The 17,772-nt window shown below is 48.2% G+C and overlaps 4 protein-coding genes across 5 annotated transcripts; all 4 read right to left on the bottom strand.

Moving 5' to 3' along the window:
* Positions 1 to 1,309: 1,309 nt before the first annotated feature.
* Positions 1,310 to 4,239, bottom strand: LOC136475920 (cyclase-like protein 1). 2 transcript variants are annotated; one of them, XM_066473583.1, is made up of 6 exons: positions 3,453 to 4,239; positions 3,037 to 3,081; positions 2,661 to 2,733; positions 2,465 to 2,562; positions 2,161 to 2,231; positions 1,314 to 1,777 (listed from the first exon to the last, which is right to left on the bottom strand). In XM_066473583.1, exons 1-6 carry the CDS (start codon positions 4,057 to 4,059, stop codon positions 1,652 to 1,654), a joined length of 1,020 nt encoding a protein of 339 aa, XP_066329680.1. In that variant the 5' UTR covers positions 4,060 to 4,239; the 3' UTR covers positions 1,314 to 1,651. The 2 variants fall into 2 exon arrangements, with proteins under 2 accessions (XP_066329681.1, XP_066329680.1); XM_066473584.1 differs by lacking the exon at positions 2,161 to 2,231 and having other exon boundaries at positions 1,310 to 1,777.
* A 151-nt stretch (positions 4,240 to 4,390) lies between these two features.
* On the bottom strand, positions 4,391 to 7,710 carry LOC136475922 (cyclase-like protein 1). Its single transcript, XM_066473585.1, has 6 exons — positions 7,185 to 7,710; positions 6,145 to 6,189; positions 5,733 to 5,805; positions 5,545 to 5,642; positions 5,224 to 5,294; positions 4,391 to 4,992 (listed from the first exon to the last, which is right to left on the bottom strand). The coding sequence occupies exons 1-6, from the start codon at positions 7,591 to 7,593 to the stop codon at positions 4,867 to 4,869; spliced, it is 822 nt and encodes a 273-aa protein (XP_066329682.1). The 5' UTR covers positions 7,594 to 7,710; the 3' UTR covers positions 4,391 to 4,866.
* A 2,360-nt stretch (positions 7,711 to 10,070) lies between these two features.
* LOC136475916 (desmethyl-deoxy-podophyllotoxin synthase-like) lies at positions 10,071 to 11,754 on the bottom strand. The gene is made up of 2 exons (XM_066473579.1): positions 10,822 to 11,754; positions 10,071 to 10,715 (listed from the first exon to the last, which is right to left on the bottom strand). The coding sequence occupies exons 1-2, from the start codon at positions 11,713 to 11,715 to the stop codon at positions 10,089 to 10,091; spliced, it is 1,521 nt and encodes a 506-aa protein (XP_066329676.1). The 5' UTR covers positions 11,716 to 11,754; the 3' UTR covers positions 10,071 to 10,088.
* Positions 11,755 to 15,297: 3,543 nt separating this feature from the next.
* LOC136475915 (desmethyl-deoxy-podophyllotoxin synthase-like) lies at positions 15,298 to 17,367 on the bottom strand. The gene is made up of 2 exons (XM_066473578.1): positions 16,283 to 17,367; positions 15,298 to 16,186 (listed from the first exon to the last, which is right to left on the bottom strand). The coding sequence occupies exons 1-2, from the start codon at positions 17,210 to 17,212 to the stop codon at positions 15,554 to 15,556; spliced, it is 1,563 nt and encodes a 520-aa protein (XP_066329675.1). The 5' UTR covers positions 17,213 to 17,367; the 3' UTR covers positions 15,298 to 15,553.
* Between the last annotated feature and the right edge of the window lie 405 nt (positions 17,368 to 17,772).

Below are 17,772 nucleotides of genomic sequence, written 5' to 3'. Positions count from 1 at the left end.
CACAGGAGGAGTTTGTTTCATTACATAAATCTCTAGTTCAGGTTTGTTTGTTCTGAACACCTGTACTCTTACTATACTATGTTCTTTGCATTCACTGTTCTAAAAAAAAGTAGGTCCAGTTACACTTGGCAGCATTGAAATTTCAAATATTGAATTAGACTAATAGGAAAACGATCTATAATATTACATAATAACAGTAATATGTCAGTAGCAAATTAGCTACTCTGAAGTTTATTTGTGTAAGAAGTGTGCTTTGCCAATTGTTTTTGCCATAGTTCTCTGAAATGTCAGTTTGAGATAACTAGATTCCTAACTAAATTACAGTTTAGTTTCGCACTAACAAGTTAAATTACAATACAGGTGCAGAAACACTTCGTGTGGCATTCACCTCCTGTCTCCTACGATGCATTCCACATGGTTATGTATGAACTGTGGCTGCGTCATAATGTGATAAAGTACTGAAGCCTCAGCCTCTGAGTTTTGATTGCTAACCTAAATGACTGATCCGTGATCCATCAGAAAGACACTACCAAGTTTGACAGCCTGCTGGTACTACCTTGAAAATGGGCTTTTGGTTCTTTTGCTCTCAGAATCTCCAGCTGGATGGATATTGAATATAATGTTTGCTATGCATGGTGCAATGGAGAGCATGTCCATGAAAGAGCTGGCCATTGTACAGCATATATGACAAAACTGATGGATTGGTTGATTCTTTTTAACAATAGTTAGCTTCCTGTATTGCAATCTTTTCCTCTAGATATTTCTTATATTTCGCGGATCAGCTTGGTTGATTGCATGTAGGTTTCTGAGTTTCTCACGCAATTTTTTGTGTTCATTGGCTTCATGCATGTAAGTAATGTACAATATTATTGATGAGAAACATAGTTTAATTCCTTCTGACTGAACAGATAGCTGTGAGTTGTGACAAACAAATCATCTGATTTTGTGGCCTTCTTGATTTTTCAAGCCCCCCACCCAAAAAAAAAAATGTTAAGCCAAATTTGACCTTTTGGTGTGTCAGTGTGTGTGTTGGGGGCAGGGGGTTGTTTACAAACTGGTGCCAAATACAAGCATTTTGATATAGGAGATGAATATAATTGATCCAGGAGGGATGGATTTGGGTTGGGTGAATGTGAATAGTAGCAAAATGGTTTGCCCACAAACTTGCAGTACCTGATTTCTTAGGTATGCAACACAGTATCCATGTAAAATTTCAAATCACCAGGCACTCTCGAACACAAAATATTATCTTGTATTCCCTCCGTTCCAAATTAAGTAAAAATAATGTATCTAGAAAGCAGATACATCTGCATCGATAAGCAAAATACTTGTGCTTACTGTGACTATAGATATTGCTACCATGCATGCCATGTGTTACTGATTATCATAATGGAATAGCAGTCCAAATCAAGGATACATCCAATTACTAGGTGAATCACTGGAAGACTCGCTTTACCTCTCTTTACTGCAGATATATTTCTTACAACACAGACTTATCAGTAATACCTTTTACATTGTATCAATGAACTATGTTGTTCTTGAGCATATCAACATGGCACGAATCATTTTCTTTCATAGAGAGGTGGATAGTACACGAGCCAGCCTTCGGCAGTACCAGCTTTATATAATGTTCAGTAGTACCAGCTAGTGATCACTTGATAAGGATGCACCTAATGGGTGAGCCATCACATCCAATAAGTCTGAGAGGTAAGCAGTGCAACATATATACTCCAGTCTTTACATGGTCTAGTTTGAGACCTTCGATTGGTATTATGTCCTGAGAGAACAAAGTAAACAAATCAACCAATTATTCAAGCTAGCCAATGATACGTGTCATGAACACAGGTCGATGGTACAGATGAAATATTCCATGATTCAAATGTATATAAGATGTTAGATGACATGTCCAATCCATTCTGATTATCACCTACACTATACATGAAGTGGAATGTTCTTTGGCGAAGCAAAACGAAGCAAGGACAACCCCCCAAAAGATTACTTGGCATGGAATTCTAGAGCTAATACTTAGCTAAACTTGTCAACTTGCAAATTTAATGCATGCTTTTTTATTACATTAATTAATAACCTTGACATGTAATTTTTCTGCAGTAGAATAGTGCAATGATGCTACACACAAGGTGGGAAACTGCATTATCTTACTCGTCTATTTAGAAAGACCAAATGGGCTGATATCAAGTGATCAAATGCCGCAACTGATAGATAGTCAATCCCTGCATAGTTTCCATATCAGTAAGTTAAGTACTATATGTATTGATTCACCAAGTAGCGAAAAGTCAAAGAAGAAACAATTATTCACAATTCGAGGTTCCTAGATAGTCAGCAACTCTGAATCGAGATAAAAAAAAGTTACGGACAGATGGAAACTAGCACACGAGAGAAACCAAGCTTCATTCAGACAGTACAGTATTAGTCTTCATATGCTGTCAGGGTTATAATTTCTTACCAACTAGCTTGATGTCAGTGTTGTCAACTAACCATTGTGCACCATCCTCTGTGAACCCAACAAAACTCGTGTCAATTTCCTTGGTCCACATTAGCTTCCTGGAAAACATTTGCTTGCATGTTCAGCAGTCTACACAACAGCTGTCTAATGATATTTGAATTTTGCAATGTTATATCCTGATGAAGAAGAGCCATACCTGTCAGTGTTTAGTGTTCTGAAAAGAACTCGGCGAATTCCTTTCGTGATATTTAGGGACTCCATTGCTTGAGCTACATGGAGTAAGTGGGTATTTAAGACACTAGGTACTATTCATGCTACATTTACATCTTAAAAGGAAAACTAACACTTGTGTAACTAATGCTAGTCGTTTGTTCACTGGAACCAAACACAGCACGATCGTGCACATGATGATGCATTTGATAGAGAAATTGGTATCTCTGTACAATAATACACGTTTCCAAGGAAGTTTGTATGGATGTTTATTAGAATGATAAATAGCACTCACGTGGTAATTCATCGGATAAGTTGATAGAGGAGCTAGTTCATAGAAAACATTAGTACGCGTGATATACCTGTTATATTTGTGTGCCTCGGAACATCAATGAGTAACGCAGGCCCTGTCCAGAAAGAAGAATCAAACTCTGTCAAATCATACATGAGAACATCAAGGGTTTGAATCCATTTTTACATGCAGAATGTTGAAGTAGAAGACAGAAATTTGGAATGGTTTGAATGGGTTAATCCTCATACAGAAGTCCTACAGAATTTATGTAAAATCCCTGCATTCTAAACATGGTGTAAACGGTACTAGTACAATATATTCAGTCAATTTTGCATCCATTCTGAACCTGACAATGTGCCCTGCAACTGCAAGAAACGCACCCATCCCAGGTTCAGACTAGTGATGTTTCCTCAACTCAACTGGGAAACATTCGCGATACCAGAAATCCAGAATCCATCTTGAAACGGAGGAACACACTCAGCCTACCATTCAGGACGTCGAGGTCGAGCTTGTCGACGCCGAGGCCGGCCTCGAAGTGCTCCTGGACCATGTGGCCCGGCGCGTCGACATGGGTCCCGGAGTGCACCACCATGCGTAGCTCCGACACGTTGTTGACGGAGCCGTTGGCCATGGACTCCGTGAGCCGGGTGACCGCGCCAAGCCCGTCCCGCCCGGGGAACGGCAGCTCCGGCCGGTACGCGTGCGTGATGTCCACGATGCGCCCGCCGCCGTACTCCTCAAGCCCCGCCTCCACGGCAGAGGCCGCGGCGGGACCGTAGGCGGTGGCGTCGGCGTACGCCGGGTGGGCGGCGCTCATGCCGCTCCCCCGCGCGACAGGAACGCGCGGCGCCACTGTTGAGGCGAGCAGGAGCATCGCCATCAGAGGAGAAGCAGACATGGCCACGAGCTCGCAGTCCAGACGACCAGAAGGCGACGGCGCGACGCAGTCCAGAAGACCAGAAGACAAGAAGATGAGCGCCAACTGAGCAATAATGTTACGGCAACTGAGCTGTTTGGACGCCACGGCTTTTTGAGAGGCCTGGTCCCTGGGGGTTTCCTTCAGCATTAAGCGATTCTTGATTTCTTTCAGCATCTGCAGCACAGGTCAGGTCAGGTAGCTTGAGTTCCAGCCTTCTGTTCGTCGTCTTCCTCAGCGAAACGACAGGTACCGGTTTTCTCCATTTCGAAGAGAAAATTGTCGCACACGGCAGATATGATCGCAACTATGAACAACCAATTGCCAAAATACTATGCATGATGCCGATTCAGAAGGCTAATACAATTGGGTTCTGAAGTCTCGTCTCTTCTTTCAAAACTTATACTGATTTCTGCATTTGTTTATATCACAACAGGAGAACGCAATAGCACCAATTTAAATTCCTATCAATTTCTTAAGTGGGATCAAACCCTTGTTGCAACTAGCATTTATTTTGGGACAAATCCTCAATTTATTTGATTTAATTAATTATAAACGAGCCAAGCCCAATTAAATTCAACACATGGCAGATGTGAGGCAACAAGCAACAACTAATTGCCAAAATAAAGGCATGATACTAATTCAGAAGCTTAATTGGGCGCTGAAGTCTTGCTTCTTCTTCTTTTCAGAACTTATGTTGATTTCTGCATTTGTCATTCGTGAAGCACGAGGTCTCAGCCTCTCAGGCCTCTAGTTTACAGTCAACTGTAGTCTGTAGGTATGTCTTACATTACGGGCTTACCAAAAGGAATTTTCTTGATGGAAGTATTGCTGCTTCTTTATTGTCCACACAAGCATATATACATGGGGTACACAACATTTTCGTTCATATAGACGGGGACTGCGAACCAATGCGTTGGCCACGATGAAGCATCAGCTCAGCTGGCATGATACAATGTCACCTCCAGCAAGAGCAGGGAATGATCACTTGATGAGGATGCATCTGGTCGGTGCACCCTCGGCTCCAACCAGCCTGAGAGGTAAACAATGCAGCATGTATATTCCCGCCTCAATGTCGTCTAGTTTCAGGCCTTCAACAGGGATTATATCCTGGTATAATAAAGGGAAAATTAATCAATGGTTTACATGCTATGCGATAAGCAAACTTTTTTTTTTGAGTTATGTAGTCACTAGTCAGTAACGCCGCTTTGACAATTGACATGGGAATCTTCTGCGGTAGAATAAGGGAATAACAGAATGAGACTACAGGTATGCTAAATGCAGCCAAAGTTATCTGGGTGTGCCTGAAATGTTTTGGTCAGCAAACTATATGTATCTTACCGGGGTTTTGAAGAAGACCACATGGGCAGAGATCAAGTAATCAAATGCTGCAACTGATAGAGCATCAACTCCTGCATAATTGACAGTAGCAGTATTTTGTAAGTTTCAACTGACCCACCAAGAAATATCTGAGAACAAATTGAAAGTTTGTCCCCAACACTATGGATTCCTGGCAAGTGTGTGTCAGGTTCATGAAAACGAAATGTTATGAATAGATAGCAACCAACACGTAAGGAAAACAAAGCTTTGTCAGTGACAAAAAATAGGAAGAAAAACGAGGTTTGCCTCAATTTGTATGCAGCCAGGGAAATAATTTCTTACCAATTAGCTTTATGTCAGTGTTGTCAACTAACCACTGTGCGCCATCCTCTGTAAATCCAACATAGCTCATGTCACCTCCCTTCCTCCACATCAACTTCCTAAAAGACATTTCCTTACACGTTCAGTGCAGTCCATAAAATGGTTGTCTAGTGCTATTTGAATGGTGTAAATAAACACATAAGCCACACCTGTCAGTGTTCAGTGTCCTGAATAAAACTCGGCGAACTCCTCTTGGGATATTTAGGAATTTCATCGCTTCAGCTGCATAGAGTTATTGGGGTTTAACATACCTATATACTACTAGCAGTAAATCCTAGGCAGCAAACATAGGCCTATCCTCTGGAGCCACACTAGCACACAAGCCTTGATAGACAAACTGGCACCATCTGTTTTAGCATCACAAAAGTGAATATATGCTCATCTCAAACCATGTTATATGAATCTTTGCCACATGATAGTATGTATGAAAAGTGCGTGCACATCAATGATGGTATGGATCAAAATCCGCCTATAAGAGCAACAGTTGGGAACAAGGTGGTTCAACAGATAATTTGGTAATAAAGTATCTAGTTCACTGAAAGAAAAATGAAAGCGTTCTACCTGTTATGTTTGTGTCCCTCGGAACATCAACTAGCAACGCAGGTCCTGTCCAGAGAAGATGAGTCAATCATGGTCAGTCAAAGCATTTACGACGTGAATTGAACCATATATAATCAAGTGTAAGTGTAACATGCAAAATTCAGAACTGATAGCCTTTCTCGCATCCCTTCTGATTCTGAATGTGAAAACATCATCTACAAGAAACCAACCCTGGTTATGAGCTGAAGCCTGAATACATGGTAACGAGCTCGCAGTCCGAGCTTGCGAACAGGAAACCGAGCAGCTGCATTCTGCTGCTTTTGATAACACTTATCGTTTCATTTCAGACCACGGAACAATTTGGCTTTTGTTCATGGCTTACTTAATTATTGGGATAAAGGACGGACACTGACCTGTGGCGAGTCTTTGAGTTTAGAAATCATTTTTGCTAGAAATAGCAAAGGGGTGAGGCGTGATAGAAATAAGAAATTTGATGAGGCCCCAGCTGGGCTCCAATTCGAGCACCATGTAGATGCCAGCTGCCGAAGCCACTCTACGCAACGCCTTTTTCAGTTGCATCGTTCTAACGAAGACAATCATATATGTGCATGCTAGTGCCGCTTTCGACAAGTTCACAAAAGTTAGCGCTCTACTCTGTGTGCCACCTAGTTCTTGCGCAGACGATAGCACCTTTTTACGGGAGTTTCTGTAAACTATCGTAGCCAAAAATTCGTTGGAGGTCTTGACTGCGAGATGTTGAGTGTAAACTATCGTAGCCAAAAATTCGTTGGAGGTCTTGACTGCGAGATGTTAAGTGTGGCTGCCCGGTGGACCCGGCTTGTCAGCGACAGTGAGGAGGGTTTCAGAATTATCCTGCTGGCGGCTGTCGCGCTAACGGACAAGCAGTGAGTGGTGGCTAAAGAATCGGGGAATCACGAATTCCTCATCTCGTTCTCGTCCTCCCCAGTCGGAGTCCCCTCCCCACCAAGTTCATCTGAACTGACGCCGGCCCAATCTCCCCAAAGAGCAGGGATTTCTGAGATGATGTCGCGTTCGCGTACCGTTGAGGACGTCGAGGTCGAGCGTGTCGACGTCGAGGCCGGCGGCGAAGTGGGCCTGGTTGATGTGGCCCGGCGCGTCGACGTGGGTGCCCGCGTGGCACTCCATCCGCAGCTCCGAGAGGTTGTACTCGGACCCGTCCGCCATGGACTCCTTGAGGCGCACCACGGGCCCCGTGACCGCCCCCGTCGCGAACGCCGGCAGGTCCGGCACGTACGCGTGCGTGATGTCGATGATGCGCCCGGGGCCGCGCTCCTCCAGCCGCCGCAGCTCCGCACCCGCGCCGGCGGCGGCGGGGGCGTCCACCGTGCAGGTGCCCTCGTCGGAGTCGCGCTGGTGCGCGTCGTCGGCCGCCGACGCGGAGAGGGGCACCGCCGCGAGGAGGAGCGCGAGCAGCAGGGCGGCGCCCATGATCGTGGTGGGGAGCGGAGCGGAGCTGAGCTCTCGGGCTGGACCGAAGGAATCTGGACTGGGGGCGGGCGGTAGCTAGCTGCTGCGCGCTCGCGCCGTAGAGTGACGGTTGGCAGACTATTCCACCGCGCGCGGGATTTATGGACTCTCGTTCGCCGCCCCGTCGCCGTCGCATTCGCAAACCGCCAACCGCACGGTAGCGGCCTGCGGGAGATCCAACCCAACTTGGGGCTGCTGCGGCTACTGAATGCTACCGTGGCGCGAGCGCGACCATGGAGCGCCAGATTTTAATCAGACGGCCAATGGTGTAGTGTGATCTAACTTGGTGAACTGCACTAGCTGCACGATGGATGGGAATTGGTGTGGGACACACCAACAAAAAAAAATCAAAAAATCCACACCGTGCACCACTTTACGTGTGTAGCCAAGTGAGGACCTTTGTCTTTTGTGCACGACTCGTAGTGAGAAGGGGCGTGCAGTTTACGTAGTACTATGGGCTCGTTTAGTTGCGTCCTGATTTGGCGCCGCCAAATCTACTGTAGCAAAAGTAGCTACTGTAGTATTTCGTTTGTATTTGGTAATAATTGTCCAAACGTTGACTAATTAGGCTCAAAATGTTCGTCTCGCAAAGTACAATCAAACTATGTAATTAGTTTTTGATTTCATCAACATTTAGTACTCCATGCATGTACCGCAAGTTTGATGTGACGGGGAATCTTCTTTTTGCATAGTGCCAAATTCTGGAAATTGGGGGAACTAAACATGGGCTATGTGAAACCAAAAGTCAGACCGTCTCATCAACTGCCCACTGGAGTAGCTGGGTTTCATGTCAGCATGCGCGCAATCACAGGAGTTTCATTTTCATGATCGCAAATCGAAAGCGACCGCGACAAGCTACGACGAGGTGCGCACCAAAACAAACCATCGGCATGTTTGCTGGTTTGGTTTCTAGGCTGGTTTGGATTGGCTGGTGCTGGTTCGTTATGAGAGAAAAACATTGTTGACTGGTTGAATAAGCCTGACTAAAAGCAACAAGCGAACAGGGTGAATACCACGCCGCCACCTCAGCTCAACTCCTCGTTGGCCGGTCAGACAGCAGAGAGATCGGGTACTCTGAGTTGTGACGACTGACAAGATATGTCTGGCCATCCGGACATAACCGTGCTAACAGGCTAAACACCAATATGTCTGGCCAACGATTCTGAAAGCCACAACCCGTCCTAGGAGGCTAGAGGGACTAGTGTAGTACTCCCGTCATCTTTAAAAAAGATCATGTAGGATTTTTGTGCAAGTCAGACTTTTTAATTTTGATTGAATTTATAGAAAAATATTAGCAATATTTATATCTTTAAAACAAGCTTATTGTGTATCCAACAATTAATCTAACAATACTGGGAAGGCAATGGAGAGTTTATCTAGGGTGGCAGCTTGACCTGCCGTTCCTGCATCGAACGCCACTGGCACTCCAAAAGTACTCTTGTTTGATCGCTTCAAAACTTTCTTTACCCCTATATGTGTATGTTTACCTCTATGTATAATTCTCAATGTTTTATTGTTATAGGCAAAATCTAAACCGAGGGGCCTCTCGCTCGGGAGCCCCCTGATTTGGCAAAGAAACACATGTTGGAATCAAAAAACCCTGAAATGAACTAATGAGAGGGAATAACGAAAGTAAGAAATGGGACCAGACCCATAGCGGTAACGCTCCGACGATCCTACAACATTAGCAACCTTAGATTTGGATTAGGGCTAAGATGTTGAGTTAAGGGTAAGGAAGGTGGGTGGCCTGTGGTGGTGGTGCATGGGCGAAATGGCAGGTGGTGGTGGACGACGATTGGAGAGAGAATGATTGAAGTAAGAAATGGGGCCAGAACCCACAATGATGACGCTCTAATGATCTTGCAATATCAGCAACCTCCGGCTCGGATTAGGGCTAAGATGTTGGGGTCAAGGTTTCGAGGTTAGGGTTTAGGAGGGCAAATATGCCTATATCGGGTTTAAAGCAAGTGGGCTGTTGTGATGGTGCGTGGGCAGAATAGCGGACGGTGACGACACCACTACTGGGGTGGTGGTGGGGCTGGTTGGGGAGGATTGGTTGGCAGAGGTGTCTGATTTGTAGCAATTAGGGATGGCGGCGGTCGAGGGTGGCTGATCCACTGTCGACGGTGCCACCGAAACGATAGAGGCAGAGACAGAGGCGGGAGAGTGTGATTTGGGGAAGGAGAGAAAGCTTCTTGACTGTGTATCCATATACTAGTTTGCGGGGGCTGACGGATGGGGTAGGGTGGGAGGGGGGCTTGGACACCATGAGTGTCCTTGTAATGATTTGTAGCGGCGGTGGTCATGGGTCGACGATTTGCTTTAGTTTTTTTTTCCCCGATTTTTCCAGGCTTGCCATACTGTATTTTGTTCACAACACGTCTCGGTCTGGATAGACTAAACTTTGATGACTATAGGTACGCAAATTCTCCAGGGAAAGAATAAACTATGTCTCTTTACTCAACAATGGAGACCGGGACGCGAGGCACCGCGACAAGCACAAGGTCAGTCTTGAGCCCAGTCGTGATCCCGAAGGCTTCGGTCATGTCCAGCCGCTCAGCCGCCATCCCGCCCGGCAACTCCCAGTCGAAGTGGAAGAGCAGCGCGGCGAGAGCCAGCTCGATGTGCGCCAGCCCGAACGCCATTCCAGGGCACATCCGCCTCCCGGCGCCGAACGGTATGAACTCGAAGTCCGTCCCTTTGAAGTCTCTCTCGCTGCGGTCGAATCTCTCGGGCACGAACTCGTCGGGGTCGTCCCAGTGCGCCGGGTCCCTGCCGATCGCCCACCCGTTCACGATCACCATGGTCCCTTCGGGTATGTCGAACCCGAGCACCTGGCATGGGCTCCCGCACTCGCGCGGCAGCAGCAGCGGCGCCGCCGGGTGCAGCCGGAGCGTCTCCTTGATGACGAGCGGGAGGTAGCGTAGGCTCGTCAGCTTGTCCTCTGTCACCTTGCCGTGGTCAGCCAGTGCTCGCCGGACCTCGTCTTGGGCCTTCCGCATCACTCTTGGGTTCCTCATGAGCTCTGCCATCGCCCACTGCAGCGTCGTCGCCGACGTCTCGCTGCCCGCGCCAAACATGTCCTGCGTGCGAATGAAATCGAGAAACGTGATACTGGAATTGGTTAGAAAATTATGTAAGAACAAGATATGGTTACAAATTCATCGGAATTAAGGAGAAGGAGCTTACAAGCATGACGGTCTTGATGTTCTCTGTCGTCAGTGGGTCACGGGAGTCAACTTCCTTTTGCAGTCTCAGTAGCACATCGAGCAAGTCTTCGTCGTCGTCCTCCTCCTCCTTGGCGGATGCTCTGTTCTCCCGGTGCTCCGTGATGATGGTGTCGATGAACCGCTGCATGCCGCGGCGATGCCGCTCGATCCGGCCGGGCACGCGGCTGACGAGCAGCGCGAGGCGCGAGGACGGGAAGAGGTCCGGCAGGGTCATCCCGGGCACGATCTTGAGCCCCTCCTGCAGCATCCGGAGGTACGCATCGCGGTGCTTGAACCGGCTGCCGATGATGGCGCTCACCGTGGAGTCCGCGACGTACGCCGCGATCCCCTGGCTCAGGTTCACCGGCGACGAAGACGACGCCGCGACGGAGCGCAGGAGGCGGCCGACCTCGCCCTCGCGGATGGGGCGGAAGGACTGGACGCGGCGGGCGCTGAGGAGCTCCAGCGCGCAGATCTTGCGGAGCTGGCGCCACCCCTCGCCGTAGGGCGCGAAGACGACGCCCCTGGCGCCCCGGTACGCCAGCTCCTGCATGGGGCCCGTCGGCCGCGACGCGAACGCGGCGTCGTGGGTCCTCAGGACCTCGCGCGCGGCGTCCGGGGACGAGGCCACCACGACGGAGAGCTCCCCGAGTCGGAGCATCATGAGTGGGCCGTGGCGACGCGCGAGGTCCCGCAGCGCACGGTGCGGGAGCGCGCCCGCGAGGTGGTGCAGGTGGCCGATGACCGGCAGCGCCCACGGGCCCGGCGGGAGCCGCAAGGCCCCCGCGCGGGGGCGTCTGGTGGTGGCGAAGAGGATGAGCGGGATGCCGAGGAGGATCGCCAGCAGCTGGTAGAGCGGCAGATCGGCGGCCATGGCGGGCTTCCACACTGCTCCGCTGCTGGAGTGGTTGGAATTGGATTATTGGAACGCAAGAAGAATAGTGGCTGTGGTTGCCTGACTTTGAAGCGTTGCTGGTCGCACTCGCACTGCCACTGTGTGACTTTTGCGACTTGGTGGGCACTTTGGGAATTTTCCTTATTTCAGAGTTTTTTTTCTGATAAACATTACAAACGGAAACGTTTATACAGACACGTCGTTTACGACCTGGTTAAACAAGTTGCACCATAATTAAAAAATCTAACTAACTGGCTTAGTTCCCACTTAGTTCGAAATTTCAATGATCAAGATCAACAAGATTTTGGTAATTCATGGAAATACCATTATTTCAAATGGTCAGAGGTCAACAAGATTGCATAACGTCGCACCACCGAGCAACTTGTTAGGATATCGTTCTTTTTATGGAACATTTTTTTTTCTACCGTTGGAACATGTACATGCTCATATGGAAAGGAAGGGTATACGTCAACCGCATGATTTACATGCCATTGTCAATCGAATTTTCCAGCGTTCGATCTTGACTCCAGCCCGAGAGCTGCCGCTCTGATCTGCCGGATGCCTGCAGCGTCACGTCGCCCTAGCCCTTCGAGCGTTGGATCTGATCGATCGCGTTTCTCATCTCTGGGTGGACTCGCAGATGCCACGGTTCGTGTGCAACCCGGGGTACGGCCCGCGCGCCGGCCTCCCCGCTGTGACCTCGTCGGCGATGATGATGAAGCAACTGCAGCAACTCATGTCAACGTAGCAGCAGCAAAAACAGATGTGGCAGTACCATGTCTCGGAGTACCAGCCAAGGCCGGACGCTACGCCTTCCTCGGTGTCGGCGTCGGTGGCGACAGCGTGGCACGGAATTTCAAAATTTTGTGAAGAATTTATGAATAATTTAACATATATTTCTCTGTGTCTAGAATCCATAGAAATAATTTTAATTTTTTTTGAAAAATTTAGTATATATTTGTGTTATTCCGAACTTACATCATTCGGTCTAATAAATTACACTGAAGACATCATTATAAATATAGTAATAAGATAGTGTAAATATAGTTAGAAGACGGTGTAAGTGTATGAGAAAAATTCAGTTGATAGTAGGGACCAAAATAAGCAGTGTGTTTTGACAAAATTTGTTGCAACACAGATTTGGCGGACTAGGAACGCAGTGTGTTTTGAAAATAAGAGAGTGAAATTTCCTATTGAGATCATCTGTATGATTTGTTCCTTTCTGACATATTGGGCAGGTTTACTGAAGGAGGATTTGAAGCCGCAGGTTCTCCAGGGAGCAGAAGCGGTGAAGTCGGCGGCCCTCCTCTTTCACAAGCAGGACAGGCAGTCACGCACAAAGGAGGAGCGTCAGCTGGTTCTTTATGAGGGTTGAGCAGTCCCCAAGTTCTCGGCTGTGCGAGCTGTAATGCTCAAGCGCCCTATATGGATAGTTATCCTGCGCATCGTTTTGGATTCTGTGATAGCATAGTTTCATGCATGTGTATCCCTCTGTGATCGCTTGCATGAATGCGTTTATGGTTGTCGTTTTTTTTTTTTACTTTTGGTTATTTCTGAACTGATACTCTTTGTAATTTCGTTGCTGTGGTAATGAATTTCGGTTTTACTGGTGTAGAAAAAAAAAGAGAAAGGGTAAATGGAAAATTCTCCTATGAGCCCTCAATTTCGTTATGATGCGACCTAGTAAATTGTCATTCCAAGAGTTAGTCACCATGCTCGTTTCCATGGTAGGTTCAAATACCATGTCAGGCTTCGAAAATTTCAGCTAAATTTAAGCGATTCTTCCCAATGAATGCATATGTCAATAATTTTGGTTTTTCTAAATGAGATTGTTCAATTTTAAATTCTAGTCAAAATTTCACAAAGTTTCAACTTTGGCCGAAATTTCAATGATATTTTTTTGTTCCTACCAATCCCCTCCTATATTTTGTGTCACAACCGGTAGGATGAACCTGTGCTATATCAAATTTCCATAAAACAAGGGTAGGGAAATACTTCATAAAACCATGGTATTTTTGAAGTGCTGCCACCTTAGTTTTTCACACTCTTCAATCGTCTTCTATACCTCCTACGAGCTCTAGGGAGCATTTAGGGTAAAAAGTCTTGCGGCTTACAATTTACTTCGTCCGTGCGGTAAAAGTCTACACAACAAGTGGATTAGTGTTGTGGAAGAATGCATTGTGGAGATGGCCACTGGAGTCGAAAATGAGGACGCCTATAGTGACACGATGTCAGCCATCCAGAAAGAGGTGTTGTATATGATTTTCATATATCTTACGTAGAAAATAGAAAAAGAGGAAACTGAAAGATAATGTCTAATAATTAATAGACAATTCAGTAACATGAGAAAATTCTTTTGTACTCTCCGTTTCGTAAAAAATATCATTCTCATTTTTATTTTATTGGACGAAGGAATTACTCCCTCCGTCCCGGAAAGAATACAACTCTAGCACAATATTATGTTTTAGTATTTTAAGTATGATCATTATAACTAAAAAATATTAATATTTATGATATGAATAAATATCATTAGATTAATTACAAAAGGTGTTTTCATAATAAATTGATTTGAAGCAATAAATGTGAATATTTTTCGTTAGAAACTTATCAGACGTGAACCACTTTAACTAGCATGTTGCATTTTTTAAGGGCACTGTCAATAGATATCAAAATTCATATAGTGACTCGTCTATTTTACTTTTTGTAGCTGACATGACACTGAAGTCGTTTGGTTCTTGCTTGTCGGAGTGGCTTGTTGGTGATTGACATGCTTATCGGAATGGCTCGCTGTTGATTGATGGTACGCTACGTGGGCATTGTGGCAATGTGGCCTGATGGGATAGAATGCGCTGCCCTACACGGAAGAAGGAAACAAAGAGAGAGGACGTTTACTCTCTAGTTGTCTCATTGTCTGAAAATGGCTGCGATCAATTCATCATAGTCGATGAAGCTAGACGATCATAACAATGTTCATCTTTTTCCTCCCGTAACAACGATTTATCAAAGCTCACCCCACCATAACTTCAACTTTTTTTCTCCCGCAACAATGATTTATCAAAGCTCACCCCACCGTAACGTCAACATCTTCTATTTTCTACTTTCTTTGTTCTGGAACGGTAATCATATTTGTATAGAAAAGTATTGTATGGCGACTCAAATCTTACTTATTGTCGTAGGACTCCATAGAGGTGTGCTGTTAGAACTGTTCTAGAATTCTACTAGAAGTAGGACTCCTACTTGCATACATGAGGCCTTTGAAGGGGGCTATATAAACAAAGGTTATCCAAGGCGTAAGGTGCAAGGATTAGGCTTGACAGTTCTACTACACTAGATTCTTATATAGGGCAAGAATAAGTGGGTCCTAAAGAATTAAGTAGGACTATGAGAGAGCTATAATCACTTATATTCTTTGGAGTTGTGCTAATAGAATTTATAGTCGGCTTTCGCTAAAATTCTAATCTCTTGCTGTGGCTGCTTCAACATTGTTATTTAGAGTTTTCTATGCCATTCGACTACGTCATTCTTAATACGGTGCAAACTTATATCATACTCGCAATATGAAAGATTTGAGGATTGCTGCACATAACTAGGGGTATCAAATTCTAACCAGAAGAATCAAATTCAGGGTCTGTTTGGAATGCAGGAATTTTTTCCTATTACTGCATTTTTTCTGTGAAATTGAACTGATTCCTATAAAATTCCTGTGTGATTTCTATGAATTTCCTACGTTCCAAACCGGCCCTCAACGATTATTCTGATTCTGCATCCCGGGAAGACGTCCGGCAGGCTCATCCCGGGCATGATGGCAAAGAGGCCCTTAGCATCCGTAGGTTGTGGGCAGTGGGACACTAGGGATTGCCATCACCAAAAGGTCGGAACGCCGTGGCGTGGCAATCCCAAATGACTCGGTCATGTCGAGCTCCTCGGCCGCTAGCCCTCCCGGCAAGCTCCAGTCGAAGTGGAACAGCAACGCCGCGAGCGCGAGCTCGATGTGAGCCAGGCCGAACGCCATGCCGGGGCAGACCCGCCGCCCGGCACCGAACGGTATGAACTCGAAGTCCGCGCCCCTGAAGTCCCTGGTGCTCTGCTCGAACCTTTCCGGCAAGAACTCGTCGGGTTCGTCCCAGTGCGCCGGGTCCCTGCCGATCGCCCACGCGTTCACGATCACCGTGATGCCCGCCGGCACGTCGAACCCGAGCACCTGGCACGCGCTCTGGCACTGGCGTGGAACCAGCATCGTCGCCGGCGGGTGCAGCCGCAGCGACTCCTTGATGACGAACCGCAGGTAGCGCAGGCCGGCTAGGCTGTCCTCGGTCACCGTGTCGTGGCCGGCGAGCGCCTGCCGGACCTCGTGCTGCGCCTTCTCCATGGCCCTCGGGTTCCGCAGGAGCTCGGCCATCGCCCAGTCCAGCGTCGTCGTCGACGTCTCCGTGCTCGCGCCAAATATGTCCTGTGCGTGCAAGCAGCGAACTTTGAGGTCTCAAATGGCATCATAATTCATGTTCATGGTGGCAGTGATTGAACTTTGAAGTGGTGGATTTGTCACCAGCATGACGGTTTTGATGTTCTCGGTTGTGAGCGGGAACTGGGAGTCCACTTCCTTCTGAAGTCTGAGGAGCACGTCGACGAAGTCCTCCTCGTCGTCGCCGTCGGCGGCGGCTGCCCTGTCCCGGTGCTCCTGGATGATGCCGTCCATGATCCGCCGCATGCTGCGGCGGTAGGCCTGGATCCGGGCCGGGGCGCGGCTGAGGAGCATGGCGAGGCGCGAGGACGGGAAGAGGTCCGGCAGGCTCATCCCGGGCATGATGCCGAAGAGGCCCTTGAGCATCCGCAGGTATGCGTCGCGGTCCTTGAGCCGTCGGCTTCCGATGATGGCGCGCACCGTGGAGTCGGCGATGTAGGTCGATATCTTCTCGGTCAGGTTGACGACGGTCCCCGTCCCCGACGCCGAGGCGGCGGCGACGGAGGCGAGCAGGCGGCGGAGCTCGTCCTCGCGCACGGGGCGGAAGGAGTGGACGCGGCGGGCGGTGAGGAGCTCCTGGGTGCACACCCTGCGGAGGTGGCGCCAGTCGTCGCCGTAGGGCGCGAAGAGGATGCCCTCGGCGCCCTGGAACCAGAGCCGCGACATGGGCCCGATGGGCCGCGACGCGAACGCCGCGTCGTGCGTCCGCATCACCTCGCGCGCCGCGGCGGCGGAGGACGCCACCACCACCGGGACCTCGCCGAACCGGAGCAGCATGAGCGGGCCGTGGCGACGCGCCAGGTCGCGCATGACGCGGTGCGGGAGGCGGCCGCCCCCCGGCCGGGCCAGGTGGTGCAGGTGCCCGATCACCGGCAGCGCCCACGGCCCCGGCGGGAGTCGCGTTTTGCTCCCGCGTGGCGGCGTCCTGCGTCTGGTGGTGGCGGCCAAGAGGAAGTAGAGCGGGATGGCGAGGAGAGGTGCGAGAAGCAGCAGCGTGAGGTCGGCGGCGGCCATGGTGGTTTGGGAGATTGATGCTGCTGCTCCTGCTGGTGGTCGGAGCGCGAACGGATCAATTCTTGAACCACGCCGTGTGCTTTCGTGCGATGTACTAGTTGGTTAGCGCACGGTCATGTCCGGATCACACCATTCCTGTGCATTCATGGCACCTTGAATCTCGCCTGAGAGTACCACTACACTAGTACTGCTGCTGCATTACGCTGCCAAACTTTGGAAAACTCTGAAGTCTGTTTTGTGTTGCAGTTGGCGTGCTCAAACTCTAAACCTGACCGTGGAATTGGCAAGGTGATTGATGGAATCACCGAGGGCTGAGTCTTACGACGGGTTGTGTCTTTTAGAATCGTTGGTTAGCACGGCTATGCCGATAACACACATTTCTCGTGAATGCATTCGTGGTCCGTCCATCTCTCGTCAGTCGTCAGAGCACCAGTTACATCGGGCGGGGGTTGTAAAACTTCGGTACTCCATGATCCGACATAAAACGAGGAAAATCTTCCCTTTTTTTCCACTCTTCCTGCAGCTCAACTATTGGAAGAGGAGGCCGGTGTGGGTCGGAG

The sequence above is a fragment of the Miscanthus floridulus genome, chromosome 8 (assembly GCF_019320115.1).
Source record: "Miscanthus floridulus cultivar M001 chromosome 8, ASM1932011v1, whole genome shotgun sequence".
In the NCBI taxonomy this organism is placed as follows: domain Eukaryota; kingdom Viridiplantae; phylum Streptophyta; class Magnoliopsida; order Poales; family Poaceae; genus Miscanthus; species Miscanthus floridulus.
The sequence above is the reverse complement of the archived record's forward strand: the minus strand, read 5'-3'. Positions and strand labels throughout refer to the sequence as shown.